Below are 16,643 nucleotides of genomic sequence, written 5' to 3'. Positions count from 1 at the left end.
TAGGTGAAGAAAATTTCCATTTACTACTTTAAATTGTATAAAAAATGCTATGAAATCAGCTGGTCTTAGTCTTTGTTATTACTCATCACCCCCTCTCCCAAGGAAACACTAAGCCCTCCAAAATTTCCATTGTTTACAGAAAAGGCTTATTCTAGCTGTGGGAACAGATTGTTTATTTTTATCAGAGTACATAATTATTTAAGAGTAGTATAGGAATTTTAACAAAAATTGAACTTTTAAACCTGGTTTTGCTAGTATTTGAAATGCTAGCTGTTTACTTAAATATTAACTACTAGTCTTCAAATCTTCAATATAAAATGCAAAAATATCAGTAGTAACTAATTTTATTTGATTTTGGATGAATGTGTAACTAAATATCCTGGACTCAGTGAAAGCTGTCACATTCACATTTTACTAATGTTTGGTAAAAGGCTACTAGTTGTGCTTACAGAGGCCAGATCCTGTGAAAAATTAACTCCCCTTTAGAAAGTTGAACAGAAAGTTGTATTCATGATATCAGAGATCGCAAGAAAAATCCAATTCTCATTTTTCTACCTTCCCAGTTTTTCTTTTTTGTCATAAGAATTTGTTATGCAAAATAGATGTGTCCAGAATATAGGTGTTAGAGAAGGGACAGTACTTGAGTGTACTTTCTTACTCTCCCGGAATCAGTGGCTGTTGGATGCGGTGGAGATTGAGTCTGTGTACCTGGAGAGCATTCTCTTGGATAGTGTCTAGGACTTACTATCAGTGATTCCTAAGAAAGAAAAATCTCAAGTCTGGCCCAGGAAATATTTCTGCAAGAGAAAAGTCCTGAAGTTTCCTTGCCCGACAGTCAGCAAGTACGGAACAGACACTGAGTTGTCCGAGGAGAATGTGAACTGTGGCATCGTCTGCTGACCTGACATCATTTGTTCTCAGTTTGGTGGTGGGAGAGCCCTTCTTTCTGCTCACGACACATTCTTCTCTCTGGGCTGTGGGTCCTACCCCACAGCCTTGCCTTTCCTGCTTTCTCAGTATCTCTCTGTTGGCTCTTCTCTTTAACAAACAAATGATTCCCTTAATCGTAATAACCAGAAACCAACCAACCTTTTAATTTTATATCCTCTTCTAGTTACTTCTCCATCCATTTCTAGCCCTCAGCACTAAAGAGAAACTCTCTAGCCCTATCAGATAGGGCGGTGACTGGTCTGGCCTTGGGTTAATCTCCTGCCATTTCCTACTTCCTTGTCCTGGTAATCCTGCTGCAATTCCAGGGACACTCCTTACCCATCTGAACCTCACCCTGGATATCACTGCTCCCAAGAAGTAGCCTCTGACAGTCACAGATGAGGCTGAGTGCTTCTCGCTTGGGTTGGCAGAGTATCTTAAAGGTGGATTTTGCTATGTTTTGTTTTATTTTCATAGGTGTGTGTGCCGTGCATCTTCTGCTTGTTGTGGGATCGTGTTTGAAAGATTCCTGTATAGTTTGTCTTGGTTCTGGTTTTTTTCTGCACCCTAGAATTTCATCAGCCTCTAGCAGAGGTAGTCTCGGGTCCATCCTAAATATTGTATTTCCCTCTGGTCCCTCCAAACCAAACAAATAGCACCGGACAGCTCAACACCAGCCCAGCTTTGGGGGGTGGGGGGTGATGGTGGGAAGTAGTGAACAGGCCTGCCTGACATCCTCCTAGAACAGAACTCTTCCCCGTCAGAATTCTGATTTGGAGGTAGGCGTGTTCTCCGCCCTCCTTGGGTCCCAGTCTAGATTATCTCTCTTTAATGTGAAGATTGATGTGTATGTGAATGCAAAAAGCACCCAGACACAAACGGAGCCCCTGGGAGAGCAGTAATAGCATTTCACATGAAAGCCGACTGAGGCCACAACTCCTCGTGTTAGGTTTCTTCGGAACGTGCAGCTCAGTATGGTGTCAGCACAGGTATGTCTGGAAGGTCTTGGATAACCAGCTGGTTTGGCACGTGCCAGTTAATGCACAGTCTCTGCCTCTTGAACTACTCGACTCCAAATCTTTGCAATTCCAACAACCATAAAATAGACATTTAACACATTTTCCTAAAGGAACAATGTTATGCATAGTGGTAGCTCTTGGCAGCCGCGTACACTATTTAATATTGAGACATAGATGGACAGACAACTCATACATTTTTGAAGTATCAATATACAAATGTAAAGTGGTCTTATTTGGATGATATTTCTGTAATAAAATGGCTCCAGTTTTCCACCCCGAAATACCATGAAAACTTCTTCCAGTTAAAAAGGAAGTAGGGTTTTCCAACTCCAAGATGCTATTGCTTGCTTTTGAATCTTAAGGCACAAATGTTTGGCCAAAATCTGGTTGAGGAGCATGGGTTCTGTCTCTCATATAGAAGATGTATTTTTAAGAACTTCATTGGAATTATTTTAAACCCATTATACTAATTCTCGTGAAGGAATTCTCACTGAGAGAGTGCTGGGAAGCCCTACAGGGATACCAGTTAAATCCAAATTGTTAGAAATTATACTGGGCCTGAATGGTATAAAATAAATTCCATTGCCCAGATAATGGCCGCCTTTACTGAGGAGGGCCTCAGTACCTCCTGAGCCCCTTTATTGGAACTCAACACTATGTGACTACAGAGCTGTCAGAGCTAAGAGATGTTCTTGGCTGGGGACTTACTGTTCTTTTCTGCTGTGGAATGAATTGTACGAATAATTGTCAAATAATTGGCTGGGTCGCTATGTCTATACTAGTTATTTCTTAGAAAAAGGTGAGGAGGTGGGGGTGCCTTGTATTGCTATGACTTTAAAGATATTTTCAGTTACCACATCTCTCGTATTTGACATAAGAAAGTCATGGTTGGATGTGAATGGCAAGAAGGTCACTGAAAGACAGAACTGCTGCAGGGAGCTGGGAGAACCATGGAATAGCTCAGGGAAAGTGTTCTTGAGTAAAAGCAGGGTCCTTCAAGTTGAATTGACTGCAGGTAACAAGCCAGCACCTTCTGCATGGTATTCTCGGTATAGAGATTCGTAGAGCGCTCCTTAAGGTTTCAGGGACTCCACTAATTTATTCAACTTCCAGCTGGAAAGTTGGGGTTGTCACTGATGAAGGAGAAAGACTGTAGAGAGGGCAGCGTTTGGCTTGGTTTCATTTTTGGTGGGGACTGGGTAGAATGATACTGTGTTCTATTTGATGGTTAAAGGGACAGAGACAGCTTTTGCCATTCCTGTGTCCTCCCATTGGCACCCTTAGATCCTGTAGACCTCTCAAACGACTGAAGACATCTGCGCACAGTACCAGCCCTCAGGACTTTCCGTTGGAGAATTCCTGGACCTGGCTTGGGCTGTTGGGAAGCAGGGACCTTGAGAAGCAGCCATAGGAATTTGTAAATCTGTCCTGCCTGCTGGGCCACAGCTTCCTGCTGGCACAAACACTCTGGGATGGGTCTTCCTTCCTGGGGTCACTGCTGGTTTCTTTCTGTCTCATGTCACTTGTCATGGCCATTACCTGCTGATGCCAGCTGGGCTTTTTCTGCTTCCCTTCTCTAACCACTGACAAACCACACAGAGCTTCTCTCTTCCTCTTCTGTTCATTGATCCCCTTGAGTAATAATGGGAAAATAGGCAACTATTACAGTTGATTCTTTTCTTTATTCCCCCCTTGCCCTGTTTCATTACCTGTTTTGATCTGACATGGGAGAGCTTTGTCTTCACTGGATTGTAATGATGTGTGTTTCTATACATAAAATCAACATTTATCTTCTTTCATAAAAATAAATTTGTTGAGTAAAGAAGGTCTGGTATTTCTGGGCATTTTGGCATAGATCTGGAGAGGGGACACAGTGATAGGTATTAGCCTTCCCTTTCTCTAAGCTCTTCCACTCTTTACCTCTTACCACCAGACCCTCTCCTAAGACCTTACTCTGCCAGGTCAGATGCGGGTGCCTGCCAGTGCAGGAGGTTTGGGGGCACATGAGCGGGAAAGGAAGAGTTCTTGTGAATTCTAGATCTTTCAGTAGGCTGTAGGATAATCTCTGAAGGTTTGAACTCTTAGAGGAGCAGGATCAGGTCTCAGTTTTAGAAAGATAATCCTGGTATCTATAGGAGATGGGGCACAAGAGGAGAACCCAGAGACAAAGAAATTGGTTAGAAGATAGTAAAAATAATTTGTGCAAGAGATGTAGAAGGCTTCAGTTGTCAGTGAGGTTTAACAGGGGGGAAGTGAAGGAAACAGAGGGAATGGCCACAGGGTGACCACGGAGCTGAGTTGTGAGAGGCATGAGGTGGTAGGAATACAGTGTAAGTTATGTTGACTTCAAGGAGCCCATAGAAAATGAGGTTCCATTTGGAATTGCCCCCCAGAACCCCTTTGAAGGCAGATTGTAAAGCAAGGTGAGCTCGGGGGAGATTCAGCGGCTGGAGAATGACTTGAGAGCTCTGGGCACAAGTCGTGGTGGTTGTGGTGATAAAAATGGCATGAGGGCTGCAGGACGGCTCTTAGGAGGTCACTTCTGTCTGTCTTACACATACTTCCTTTGGAAACATTTTTTGGTTGTTTTGTTTTGTTTTGCTTTGTTTTGCCAGGGCATGTTTTGTGCTGGAAGAATGACCAAAGGTAGTTTTGCTTCTGAACAGGAACTAAATTATCTGTCAGTAAACCATCAGTGGCTCAGCGGTTACTCATGAGGTAGCCATTATCAGTCACATACACAAGAACTTCCCTTCCCTTGGAATTCGGAGTTCCTTTCAGCAGTTTATTGAACACATTCACGACGGAATCTTTGCTGGTGCGAAATACCTCATCCCATAAACTCATTGCTGAGCTATGTGCCAGGGTCTGAAAACCAGGAGCTGGCGGGACGAGCTCCTGCTTCCCTGCAGACGCAGACAGTGCCCAAGCCCTTGCTGGTGCCCTGGTGCCCAGTGTGTTTGGCTCTCAATTTCCCGTCCCATCTGTCCAGTGAACTCAACTTAACCCTGTACACCTGGTTGGATGGCTTAGGTTAGAAAGGATTGCAGATCTCTTCTCAGGAGAACGTCATGTATGTGGAAACCTCATGAATAGATAATTTTAATAATAAAGTTCATTGTTCGAAATATGCATTATCAGGGTAACTTGCATTTTAGGGAATATGGGGATTTATAATGCTCAGTTTGCACTGTCTTTGTTGGGTGGATTATTAGCTCGCATTTCGAGCACTTTGCAGCACAGGTCATTAAAGGACTTGACAGCGCCAGGCCCGTTTCCTACTTAGAGCATGCAGTTCTGGTAAAGGCGAATGGCTTTTCATCCACCGCTCTGATTTAGAGGGTTGGGGTCTGTTTGTTGGTTTGTTTGTTTTCTATAAAAGGTTTTAAAAACACAGGAACAGGAAGCCAATGCCAGAAGCCCTCCTGCCTTAGCCCTCTTGCCCCGCCAGGCAAGTGCTGGAGCTGACCCCCGGCTGTCTCTGAGATTGAAATCAATCCTTGCCCTGCCATTCTGGTTAACACCGTCCTGCAGGGCAACTAACCCCGGTCCCTCGGAGTCCACGGAAGGTGGCAAAAGGGATTGCTGTGGAATAGATCTGTGAGATAATTACCTATGCTCAATTGGCATTAACTTTTTTTTTCTTTGACCAAGCCAGGAAAAAAAGATGTCATTTTATAAAATTTGCTTTAAAGATAATTTTAGTACACCTGAAACTAAGGTAATACTGTGTGTCAAATATGCTTCATTAAAAAAAGAAATGAATAATTTTATGTTCATGTATACATTGGTGCGGTGAAAATATTTTCATGAGATACATTACAAAGGTGATTCTCCTAAGCAGACAAACTGATCTTATATTATATGTTATACATCTCTTTAGTTATTTAGCATATTTAGCATATGTGCAGTTTTCTTGGCTTCTCAGCTGGGCTGTGGCATTTTCTCTTCTTTCTTCTTTTTTTTTTTTTTTTTTTTTTTGCATGAGGGCTTAGAGCTTTAGAGTACTTTAAAAAAGAGTGAAGAACTTCTGCTGCTGTTGTATTTCACGTAATTCCTGTCACAGTATTAGGCCTATTATAATAGACCATTTCAAAACAAATCGGTTTTGGGTGAAATTCAGATGTGGCAAGAAATTCATGTGTCAGATTTTCAAAATCTGGATTTCATTAGACTAGTAGGGAATTTTGGTACCTAACCACCTTCCAATCGTATCTGTTTATGCTTTGTGCATGCCCATGTTCATAAATCTCATGTGTCAGAACTATTTTGTGATATCATTTGGAGACAAATACTCGATCCTCAGGATTTAACTGGTAGAATGTAAAGAAGTTCCTGCTAATTGATTTTGAAGGAACAGTTGGGCTGTCACAGAGCTGGGTCCCCTGGTGTTACTGACACCGTGTTATTTGCATGGGTACTTTCACTCATGTATTAATAATGCCATTATTTGCTATGTGTTCTCCATAACTTGGTAGATAAATTTGAGCAATCAAAATTAAGAATAAATCATTCTTTGTTTTTCAAAGGTCTCATCAGAAAATCGAAGACTCAGAAGAAAGCAGTGATGAAATTCTTGTTCGTCTAACATCTGCGGTAAGGCATGGAGTTTTTCCTAACTATGGGGGCCAGAAAATAAGGAGGGCTGGGGTCTTCAAGGGGAAGCGGTTTGGGTAGCAGTGGAGAGAGACATTTGCTCTCTGGGTACACATCAATGTGGGAGGCCCACATCAAGGCAAAAGGAGACATGGCATTGACTTGTTATCCTCAGTGCAGTTTCTCCAGCAAGATCATAGATATTCCTGGTGGAAAGTCCTGGAACCATAGCGGAGACATTATATCTGATTTTTAAAATACAGTATGACTTAACCTAGGGAATGTTGTGACCTGCTACACAAAGGAGAAAAGACCATATGTTTCATTAGAGGGAAAAAAAAAGAATTACCTCAACCAAGAAAAGGCCAGGTCATTGGTTTCTAACATGCTAGGTTGCAACATTTTTTTTTTTTTTAAGATTTTATTTATTTGAGAGAGAGCGAGAGAGCATGTAAGGGGCGAGGGGCAGAGGGAGAAGCCAGCTCCCCGATGAGCAGAGGGCCTGATCTGGGACTTGATCCTGGGACTCCAGGATCATGACCTGAACCGAAGGCAGTTGCTTAACCAACTGAGCCACCCAGGTGCCCGGTTGCAACATTTTTCAGTTGTTTTCTAAAAGCACCAATCAAGAGCTGGTAATGGCCTTGTTAGTTGAAGAAAAGCTCATGCCCTTCTTAATAGAAAAAGCTAGTGGGGCACCTGGATGGCTCAGTGGGGTAAAGCCTCTGCTTTCAGCTCAGGTCATGATCCCAGGGTCCTTGGATTGAGCCCCGCCCGCATCGGGCTTTCTGCTTTGCAGGGAGCCTGCTTCCCTTCCTCTCTCGCTGCCTGCCTCTCTGCCTACTTGTGATCTCTGTCTCTCAAATAAATAAGTAAAATAAAATAAAAAGATTCTCCTAAAAAAAAAAAAAAGCTAGCTATGGTTGCTAATCATTGAGCCCTAGTTTTTGATGGACTCCCACTATCCTATCTGACAAAATCTTTTATCCATTGGTTTGGCTTTTGGGAAACTTTTCTAATCTCCCCAAAGATTCTTCAGTTCTGCTTTAACTGCATTCTTGAAATGGTAATTGCTGAAAATTGTGTTGGATTGGGTTATATACGTGGAGAAAACTGATCTTTCACAGAATTTTATACACCAGATCTTAGCATCTGCACACAGCTTGAAAGTTAAAAGTTGCCTTACCTATTCTTCTGGAATGTAGCTTCAAAATGTAGTTTTTGACTAAATACAGTGATTGGTGGTGTAAAGCTTCATGTGAAATGGAATCCTGACAGCCTGTTAAGAAAAAATATTTAATGTGACCTTTGCAGTTTTTTATTTAACATTTTTTTTGAATTGAGGTATAATTGACATATAACATACATTAGTTTCAGGTATGATGATTTGATATTTGTATATATATATTGTGAAATGATAACCACAATAAGTCCACTTAATACCCATCACCTCATATCACCTTTTCTTGTGATGTGGACTTTCAAGATTTGCTCTCTTAGCAACTTTGAAATATACAGTAGTCACCATGCTGTACACTACTTCCCATGACTTATTTTATAACTGAAAGTTGACCTTTTGACTCTCTTTGCCCATCGTGCCAACCCCCAAAATTCTCACGTCTGGCAACCACCAGTCTGTTTCATGTATCTGTGAGCTTGTTTTTTACCGTTGCTGCTGCTTTTGTTTTTAGGTTACAAATATATGTGTAATATGTGAGATCATATGCTATTTCTCTTTCTCTGATATATTTTACTTAGCAAAATGCTTCAGCTTCTATCCATGTTGTCGCCAATAGCAAGATCTCATTCTTTTTTATGGCAAGGTCATATTCAGTTGTGTGTTTGTGTGTGTGTGTGTATGTGCGCACATACAGACGTGTGTATGTCACATCTGTTTTATCTGTTCATCAATGGACACAGGTTATTTCCATATTTTGGCTATAGCAAATAATGCTGCAGTGAGCATAGGGGTGCATATGTTCTGATAGGTTTTTGTTTTCTTTGGATAAATGCTCAGAGATGGAATTGTTGGATCATATGGTAGTTCTATTTTTAATTTTTTGAGGCACTTCCATACTGTTTTCCAGAGTGGCTTCATGAATTTACATTCCCATGAACAGTGCACAACAGTTCCCTTTTCTCGGTATCCTCTCCAACATTTGTTATTTCTTGTCATTTTGATTATAGCCATTTGGACAGGGGGAGGTAATTTCTCATTGTGGTTTTGATTTGTATTTCCCTGACAGTTAGTGGTGTTGAGCATCTTTTTAAGTACCTGTTGGCCATCTTTTGTCTTCTTTGGGAAAATGTGTATTCAAGTCTTCTGCCCAATTTTCAGTTGGATTGTTTGATTTTTGCTATTGATTTGTATTAGTTCTTTATATACTTTGATAGATAAATGACTTGTAAATATTTATCAGATATATGACTTGCAAATACTCCCATTTAGTGGTTGCCTTTTCATTTTGTTGGTGGTTTCCCTTTGCTGTACAGAAACTTTTTAATTTGATAGAGTCCCACTTATTGATTTTTGCTTTTGATATTGGTTCTGAAAAACCATTGCTAAGACCAATGACAGGGAGATTACTACCTATATTTTCTTTTAAGAGTTTTATGTTGTTTCAGGTCTTAGAATCAAGTCTTTAATCCATTTTGAATTTATTTTTGTATATGATGTAAGAAAGTGATCTTGTTTAATTCTTTTGCATGCAGTTGTCCAGTTTTTCCCATACCATTTATTAGGAGATCATACTTTGTTCATTGTATATTCTTGGCTTCTTTGTCATACATTAATGACTGTATATGCATGGGTTTATTTCTGACTTCCTTATTCTCTTCCCCTGATCTGTGTGTCTATCCTATGCCAATACCATCGTGTTTTAATTACTGTAGCTTTGTGATACAGTTTGAAATCAGGGAGCATAATGCCTCTAGCTTTGTTTCTCTTTTTCAAGATTGCTTTGACTTTTGAGGATCTTTTGTGGTTCCGTACAAATTTTAGAATTGTTTGTCCTATTTCTGTGAAAAATGCCTTTAGAATTTTGATAGGGACTGCACTGTATCTATAGAGTGTGCAGTTTAAAATATTTACTGAAGAGGAGTACCTGTTGTGTGCAAAATCATAACAGCCATCTGTTTAGAAAGCACTCACTATGGGTCAGTTACCATGTTAAACATTCTCTGTGTTTGTGCAAACACACATATACACATTCTGTTAAACATTACAACAACCCTATGAAATAGGTGAAATTATCCCTGTTTTACAGATAGGAAAGCTTATAGAGGTTAAGTAACTTGCCCGAGGTCACTCACCTAGAAAGGAACAAAGCCAGAGTCTGAACTCAGAATTTTCTACTTCCTAATCATGTTCCTTAACTACTATGCCTCTTTTTTTTTTTTTGGTAATGTAATATATTATGGGGATAGTTTCAGAAGGAGCAAAGACATATGACATGTTTCCTATAGTCATACCAGGAAGTCAAGTACATATAGAGAGTTCAGGTACAAAGCAGTTGGCAATAGAACACTGAATATAGTGATGTATAGACCGTAAGTTCAAGAACAGTAACAGCTTCGTCAAAGAGACTTGAACTACCAATGAAGGCAATCAGGATTTGAACATGTGGTAATTAGGAGGACAAGTACTCTAGCAGTGGGGTTTATTGTGCAGATGGTGGAATGAGAAAGTAGAAAGGGAAAATGCTGAGTAGAGCCAACTGTTTAGAGAAGAAACTCCCAGTTAAGAAAAGTGAAAGACTTTTTGAACAACAGATTAACAAAATGAAATAGACATGTAAGAAAAAAGAAAGATGAGGGGCACCTGGCTCAGTCAATAGAGCGTGTGACTCTTGATCTGGGGATTGTGAGGCCAAGCCCCACATTGGGCATAGAGCTTACTTAAAAAAAAAAGATAGAAGATGAGCTGGAGGTGGGGATACTGATTGAGAGGCTGCCGAAAACCTACTTTATCATGGTTTTTGTGGGAACCAAGAGAAAAATGAGTTCAAAAAGGAGCACAAAGAATTTTTTAAAAATCAGTAGGACTAGATAAAGATAGGAGACAGAATGGAAAAGTGATGATACTCTTAGGAAGTTGAATAAAATATCGGGAAGGCAACATGGAGTTTAGACATACTGAGTTTGAGGACAAAGAAATATAAAATATATAAATATTCAAGAAGCACCTGGAGATGTGAATCTGGAGCCTAGAGAGAGGTCAGGACTAAAGGTAGAGGAATCAGTCATAGAGAGGTTGTCTGTTGAAGAGCATACTTGGAAACGTTCAAAGACAGGAAATGGAAACGTGAGTATCTTTGAGTAGGAAATAAAGTTAATGGTGAGCTTCCATTCCATTCCATTCCATCTTTTGTTTACTTAAGACCAACGTCCAAAACAAACCCAATTAAGCTATTTCTCTTTCTTTAGACTAAATTTTCATGACGGAAACTGTAGATAAGAAAACACAAATATCTTGCCTGGGTTTGACTGAAATTTGTGATTTTTGTTTACACAGTGTGATTGTCGAGCTGCTGAGGGTAATGTAAGTTAGGCTGAGTTGCAAATTATATTTATTAAATGCCTGTTTGGTGGGATGGGTACATCAGTGGCACTTACAGAAGAACAAGGGGACATGTGGTGTGGTATGCTGTGGAGCTTGGTCCAGTGAAGCCAGCCATCACTCAGATGGTGGAAAAGAACAGTCCTGAGTATCTGCGTTGAAACATTAACCTGGTAGTCGTAGTGATGGAGAGTTTGCAGACATATCTGGAGAGATGAATTAAAATTACAAATCAAGGGGCACCTGGCTGGTTCAGTCGGTAGAGCGTGTGACTCTTGGTCTTGGGATTTTGAGTTTGAGTGCCCCTGTTAGGTGTAGAGATTACTTAAAATCTTGAAAACAAGTGACAAATCGACAGTGCTGAATTTAGGAAGAAAGATCAATGAGGAGAGGGGCAAAATCTAAAACTCTGGGATCATTAATTAGACACACTTACTCCCTTGTATTCCTTCTAAAACCTGATTTGGTTTGTCATTCTCATCAGTTTCAGTGTCTCTGTATGGTAGTGCTCTATCCCCTTGCTCATTTTCTTCAGTTCATCCAACCTTACCCTAGAAGCTCTGCATATGATGCTTTTAATGGAATTTCTAAATTCCTTCTCATAGGGTACAGTATCACTCCTCATAGGGTATAGTATCACTCCTCTAAGAAATAGCACTGAACTGAAAAAAAAATTATAATCCAAATTGTAAATGGAGTGTTGGTACAAGTTCTAGACCTTGAAGCAAGTAAGTACCCCCTCCAAAGCAAAAATGCATGCTAAGATATATAATGTTTGTTTAAAGTGTTAGAGAAAAAGAAACCTGCTATGAAATCTCTTTTAACACCTCTCCAGGAACAAGAAACATGGTTATAACTGATTGCTGCCCATTGTCAATATCACAAAAACATTTTTCCTGGCTTAGTGTCCAGAAGTTGTGATGTAACTCCATCAGTTTTCACATCAACTGTGAACTTGTTCTTGTAGTTAAAGTCTTGTTCTCACTTTTTTTTCCATTTGGGATTCTACTTTTCGGGTAGAGCGGATCTAGTTTATTCTCATTCACTAAGACCTGCACTGAACTTAGACCTTTGATTCTTCTCCCTATTTGTCTTTTCCTTAGAGTTCCCTTGGGAAATATTTGTTACAGAAGGACAAGTAACTGGATCTTAATAAACAGGAAGTTGTCTCGTATCATCCAGTGCCCAATGGAACTCAAGGATGCGAACTTTTCACGATGTGTGATCTTGCTGGCTCTCTCCTTCCTCTGCTCTTGCCTGTTCTTGTGTTCTGCTTTTGTGTAGTTGAGTCTTCTTTCCTTTGCCATCTTACCTGAAGCTCAGTCATTTTCTCTAAGGATGTGCCTTTCACAGGACTGTTCTTTCTGGGTCTGGGAAGCATGTAATGTCGCTAGGATTCCCTCCATTTGTCCCTCTTGATGAACCTACACATGGGGTTTGGTACATTGGGGGAATCCCTTTTTGAACAGTAGTATCTGAAGATAACAGTGACAGCTTTTTCAGTTGGAAACTTTCAAGAAGGTACCAGTTCAGGAAGCAGAAATAGCATGGGATTTGGGTTTTGATGAATCTTTAGAAAATTAGAATTCTCTTAAGAGATTGTGCGCCAAGTTAGCAAGGTTTGGAAATAATCTTGGGTTAGTGAGAGTGGGGAAGATTCGGTCACATTTAGTATATGAAGAGCATAATCCAGTGATGATTTTTACCATATTTAGAGAGAGATTTTTTAAAAACACTGAATGTTAGTTTCCGCTTACCCTTTTTCCTGGCTACCTGCCTCTCCATTTCTGGGGAATGGAGAAACGGAGTGTAGTTAATCTCTCCCTTTAGTCTATCACAGACCTGAGTGGGCATGTTTGCTCAGAGCATAAAAGTAAGTTAATCCCCCAGGGAATGACTAACCTTCTGTCCGACTGCTACAGGATTATGAACATCTTGTTACCTTATATTTCTTATCTGTGGGGAACATAAAATTCCTACTTGGAATCCTTACGTTGGCTCCAGTTTTCCCAGTGGCTGAAGAGCTACTGTGTGATTGGGGAAAGGCCAAGTAGCTTGAGTTTTCAGACAAAGTGTCAAGGGAAGCCCAAGAAGACAGACCTGGTTTCAAAGATCATCAAAAACACAGAGGAATTGTAGCACATTTTGGGCACAATATTCATTGTTCTTGTTATTTCTAAGGAGCCATGGGAATTGTCAGTCAGTACCTTTCCTCATTATTCTTTAGAACTCCCTCATCTGCTATAGAGTCTACAGGGCCTTGGGCTGTAGATTGTAGGTCTCTGGGACCCCGTGGACAGCTGCAGTTCTCCTCAGGGAGGGTCTCACAGTAACACCTCACCAACCCATGCTTGTTCATACCTGAGCCAACAGCTGAATAGTTGATTGCTGTCTTTTCCAAATCACAAATGCTTATGTGTTTTCTATCTATTGCACATCAAAATGATTTTCCTCGAGTAGATACCTAAATGCCACATGCACACACACACACACACACACACACAACTTTTTATCATTAATTACTAAGTTACCTCTACTTCCAAAGAAACCATCTGCACATACTCTGATTATGTGGTAATCTCATTTAACTCTAGCCTTGAGAATTTGGTTTTGGTGAGCAACATAATACATGCTGTTTTACCTACTGAAATGATGCCAGTGAGGGGATGTTTATTTAAAAGCATTTGTTCATCAAGGTGTGAGTGTGTAGAACCCATTCAAGAATAAAACAGGTCTCAACAAATCCCTTGTGAACAGAAGTGTGTGCGTTTGTATGTGTGTACCTATATGCATTTGTGTATATTAAGGTATTTGGGTATCTCTTCCCAAGGTGAGGAAAATCATTTTGATATACAATTCACATGGAAAACATAGACATTTTTAATTGACAAGTAATAGAAATACACCATTCAGCTATCAATTTGTACATTGACAGTCATGGGTTTGTAAGATATAACCATTAAATCTTATCTGAGGGGAGTTGAAAGAGTTTTAAAAGGATGATTCATGAACATTTCATATTGGTTGCTGCTTTGTGCATTTGTTTAAAATAGAACTTCTTCTAGCTGCTTAGAGGAAGTGTAATTTTGCATCCTTAAGGCAATGTTACAGCTTTATACAATATGTCCATAAGTGCAGAAGGACCAGGAGTATTATAAAAGAGTGAAAATTACTTGAGCTTTTGGTAGTGATGGAATAAAGTAGATTTTTACTTACTTCCTGTTATTTTATATTGTTGTAGAATTTAAGTATATAATGAAATTTCATATGAATGCTCGGTAGAGATAGTGTGAATTCCACTGCTATTTTCGTAAATGTCATAATGATGGTGAAATGGCAGTGAGTTGTCCTTACTGTAGGTTATGTTTGCAGTTCTCTTTTATTTATCTGACACTTGGATTGTTTGGTTTGAATACAAAGACTTTGCAATTTAGAAAATTCCAGAATAGAAAAAAATTCCGTAATGGAACCATTCATTAGTAACTCATTATTAACTTAAGTGTTTATTAGTTCCTAGGTTATTTTTCTTTTATGTATACTTTTTACCAAAAAGAAAAAACCCCACCCTTTTATTTTGAGGTCTGTACTTTTCACCAAATATGTTTTCAGTGCTGAAAATCTCCTATGGCATTTTTGTGGCTCTATAAAATATCGTGTTCCATGGATTTTTCATTATCTCCTATCCTAGGCATTGTGGTTATTTTCAATCTTTTGCTGTTATAAACAATGCAGAGATGAACTTCTCTGTGGGGAAATTATTGAAGAAACCTGCTTGCAGATGTCATTTATTAACGTGCTATCGATTTAAGAAGACCAAGTGAGAAATGGGTGAAAGGCTAAGACTGGCTAATATTTATTGAGTTCTGACCTTGTGCAGGCATTCTGCTAATGCTTTTCATGCACTGTCATATTTTAGTATCCCTCATTCACGTTAGATCGATGGAGAGTTTAAGACAGGAAATATTGGGGCCCCTGGGTGACTCAGTCAGTTGAGTGTCCGACTCTTGATTTCCAGCTCAGGTCATGATCTCAGGGTGGTGAGATCGAGCCCTGAGTCAGGCTCCATGCTCAGTGGGGAGTCTGCTTGGGATTTTCTCTCTCCCTCTCACTTTGCCCCCTCTCCAGCTCTCTCTCTCAAATAAATACACGAATCTTAAAAAAAAAAAAATAGGAAGTATTAAGAGTCTACATTAATTTAAAATAATAGGTTAGTGTTTAAAAACCAATGTTTCCACATTATCTTCACTTAAAATACTTCATAGTTACTGAATAGGTCTCAGCAAGTTGAGTATGGTATAAGATTATAGAATTCTCTTCTTATTTAAACAATTTTATGAAATGAAACCTATGAAGTTATATTAAATAGTATTTTAATTTTTAACTTGTTGGGAATCATTAAATACTGGTAAACATGACTGCATAGTTTAGCAATTGAGACATTCATTCAGACTGGCTCTTAAGGTCTTCTGGTTCCATTGTGTGAACTCAGGAGGTATACTCTGATTTTTATAGCAGGTAGATCATGTTCCAGAAGTAGGCTCTATTGGCAGGTTATGACAAGCCCCTAAAAAGTGTTCAGGGATAATTTTTGGGGGGGCCCTGAGGATCTGTTACTCTTCATTGGTAGAGAGAATGGTCCTCCAAAGATGAATACGTTACTTGGCACCTGCAAATACTATGTTACAGAGCAGAAGAGATTTTGCAGTTATAATTAAGGCTTTAGACCGGGATTATCCACACGGACCCAGTCTAATCACTTAAGAGCCCTTACACACGAAGACGTTGGTCTGGCAGGAGTCAAAGAGAAATGGCAGAAGAGAAGGTAAAGAAAGAATTCCAAGCATGAACGGGATTCAGCGTTGCATGGCTGGAAGTGAGAACTGTTGCATGGCTGGAAGGGAGAACTAGGATCCTATGTTTAAGGACCAGAGAAAGGTCTCAGGAGCTCAGGGCAGGCTGCCAGGGTCCAGCAAGGAAGCAGGCACCTCAGTTTTACAGAGGTAAGAACTAGATTTTGCCAACAGCCTGCATGAGCCTGGACCACCAGTAAGGAATACAGCTGTGTCCATACCTGGTTCTGGCCTTGTGAGTCTCTAAGCAAAGGATCCAGGTGAGCCACACTACACCCAGACTCCTGACCTCTGGAAGTGTGGGATGTTCAATGGATGTCATTGTAAGCCAATAAATGGGTCATAGTTTGCAATGGCAGAAATACAAAATAAATACAAATTCCTTGTTGAATACATACCCACTGTCCCTTGATTCATGAAAGAGCAGTTAATCTCTCATACATCCAAAGCTGCCAGGCCATAGCTAGTTAAGTTCATCGGTATCTCTGAAATATGAAAGTGAATTTTTTTGTTTAAAATCCCAAAATTTTTTTTTAAAGATCGTATTGATTTGTTTGACACAGAGACAGACTGTGAGAGAGGGAACATAAACAGGAGGAGTGGGAGGGAGAAGCAGGCCTCCCACCAAGCAGGGAGCCCAATATGGGGTTCAGTACCAGGACCCTGGGATCATGACCTGAGCCAAAGGCA

The 16,643-nt window shown here is 40.0% G+C and overlaps 1 protein-coding gene across 2 annotated transcripts in view; it reads left to right on the top strand.

Annotated features, from left to right (window-relative positions):
* The window catches only part of RAPGEF5 (Rap guanine nucleotide exchange factor 5), a 228,595-nt gene that overhangs the window by 62,718 nt on the left and 149,234 nt on the right, over positions 1–16,643 (top strand). For both annotated transcript variants that reach the window (XM_047694569.1, XM_047694570.1), the window contains exon 6: positions 6,479–6,545. In XM_047694569.1, coding sequence (XP_047550525.1) covers positions 6,479–6,545 — 67 coding nt within the window. The remainder of the gene's footprint in view (positions 1–6,478; positions 6,546–16,643) is intronic.

This window comes from Lutra lutra, chromosome 11 (genome assembly GCF_902655055.1).
Source record: "Lutra lutra chromosome 11, mLutLut1.2, whole genome shotgun sequence".
In the NCBI taxonomy this organism is placed as follows: domain Eukaryota; kingdom Metazoa; phylum Chordata; class Mammalia; order Carnivora; family Mustelidae; genus Lutra; species Lutra lutra.
The sequence above is the reverse complement of the archived record's forward strand: the minus strand, read 5'-3'. Positions and strand labels throughout refer to the sequence as shown.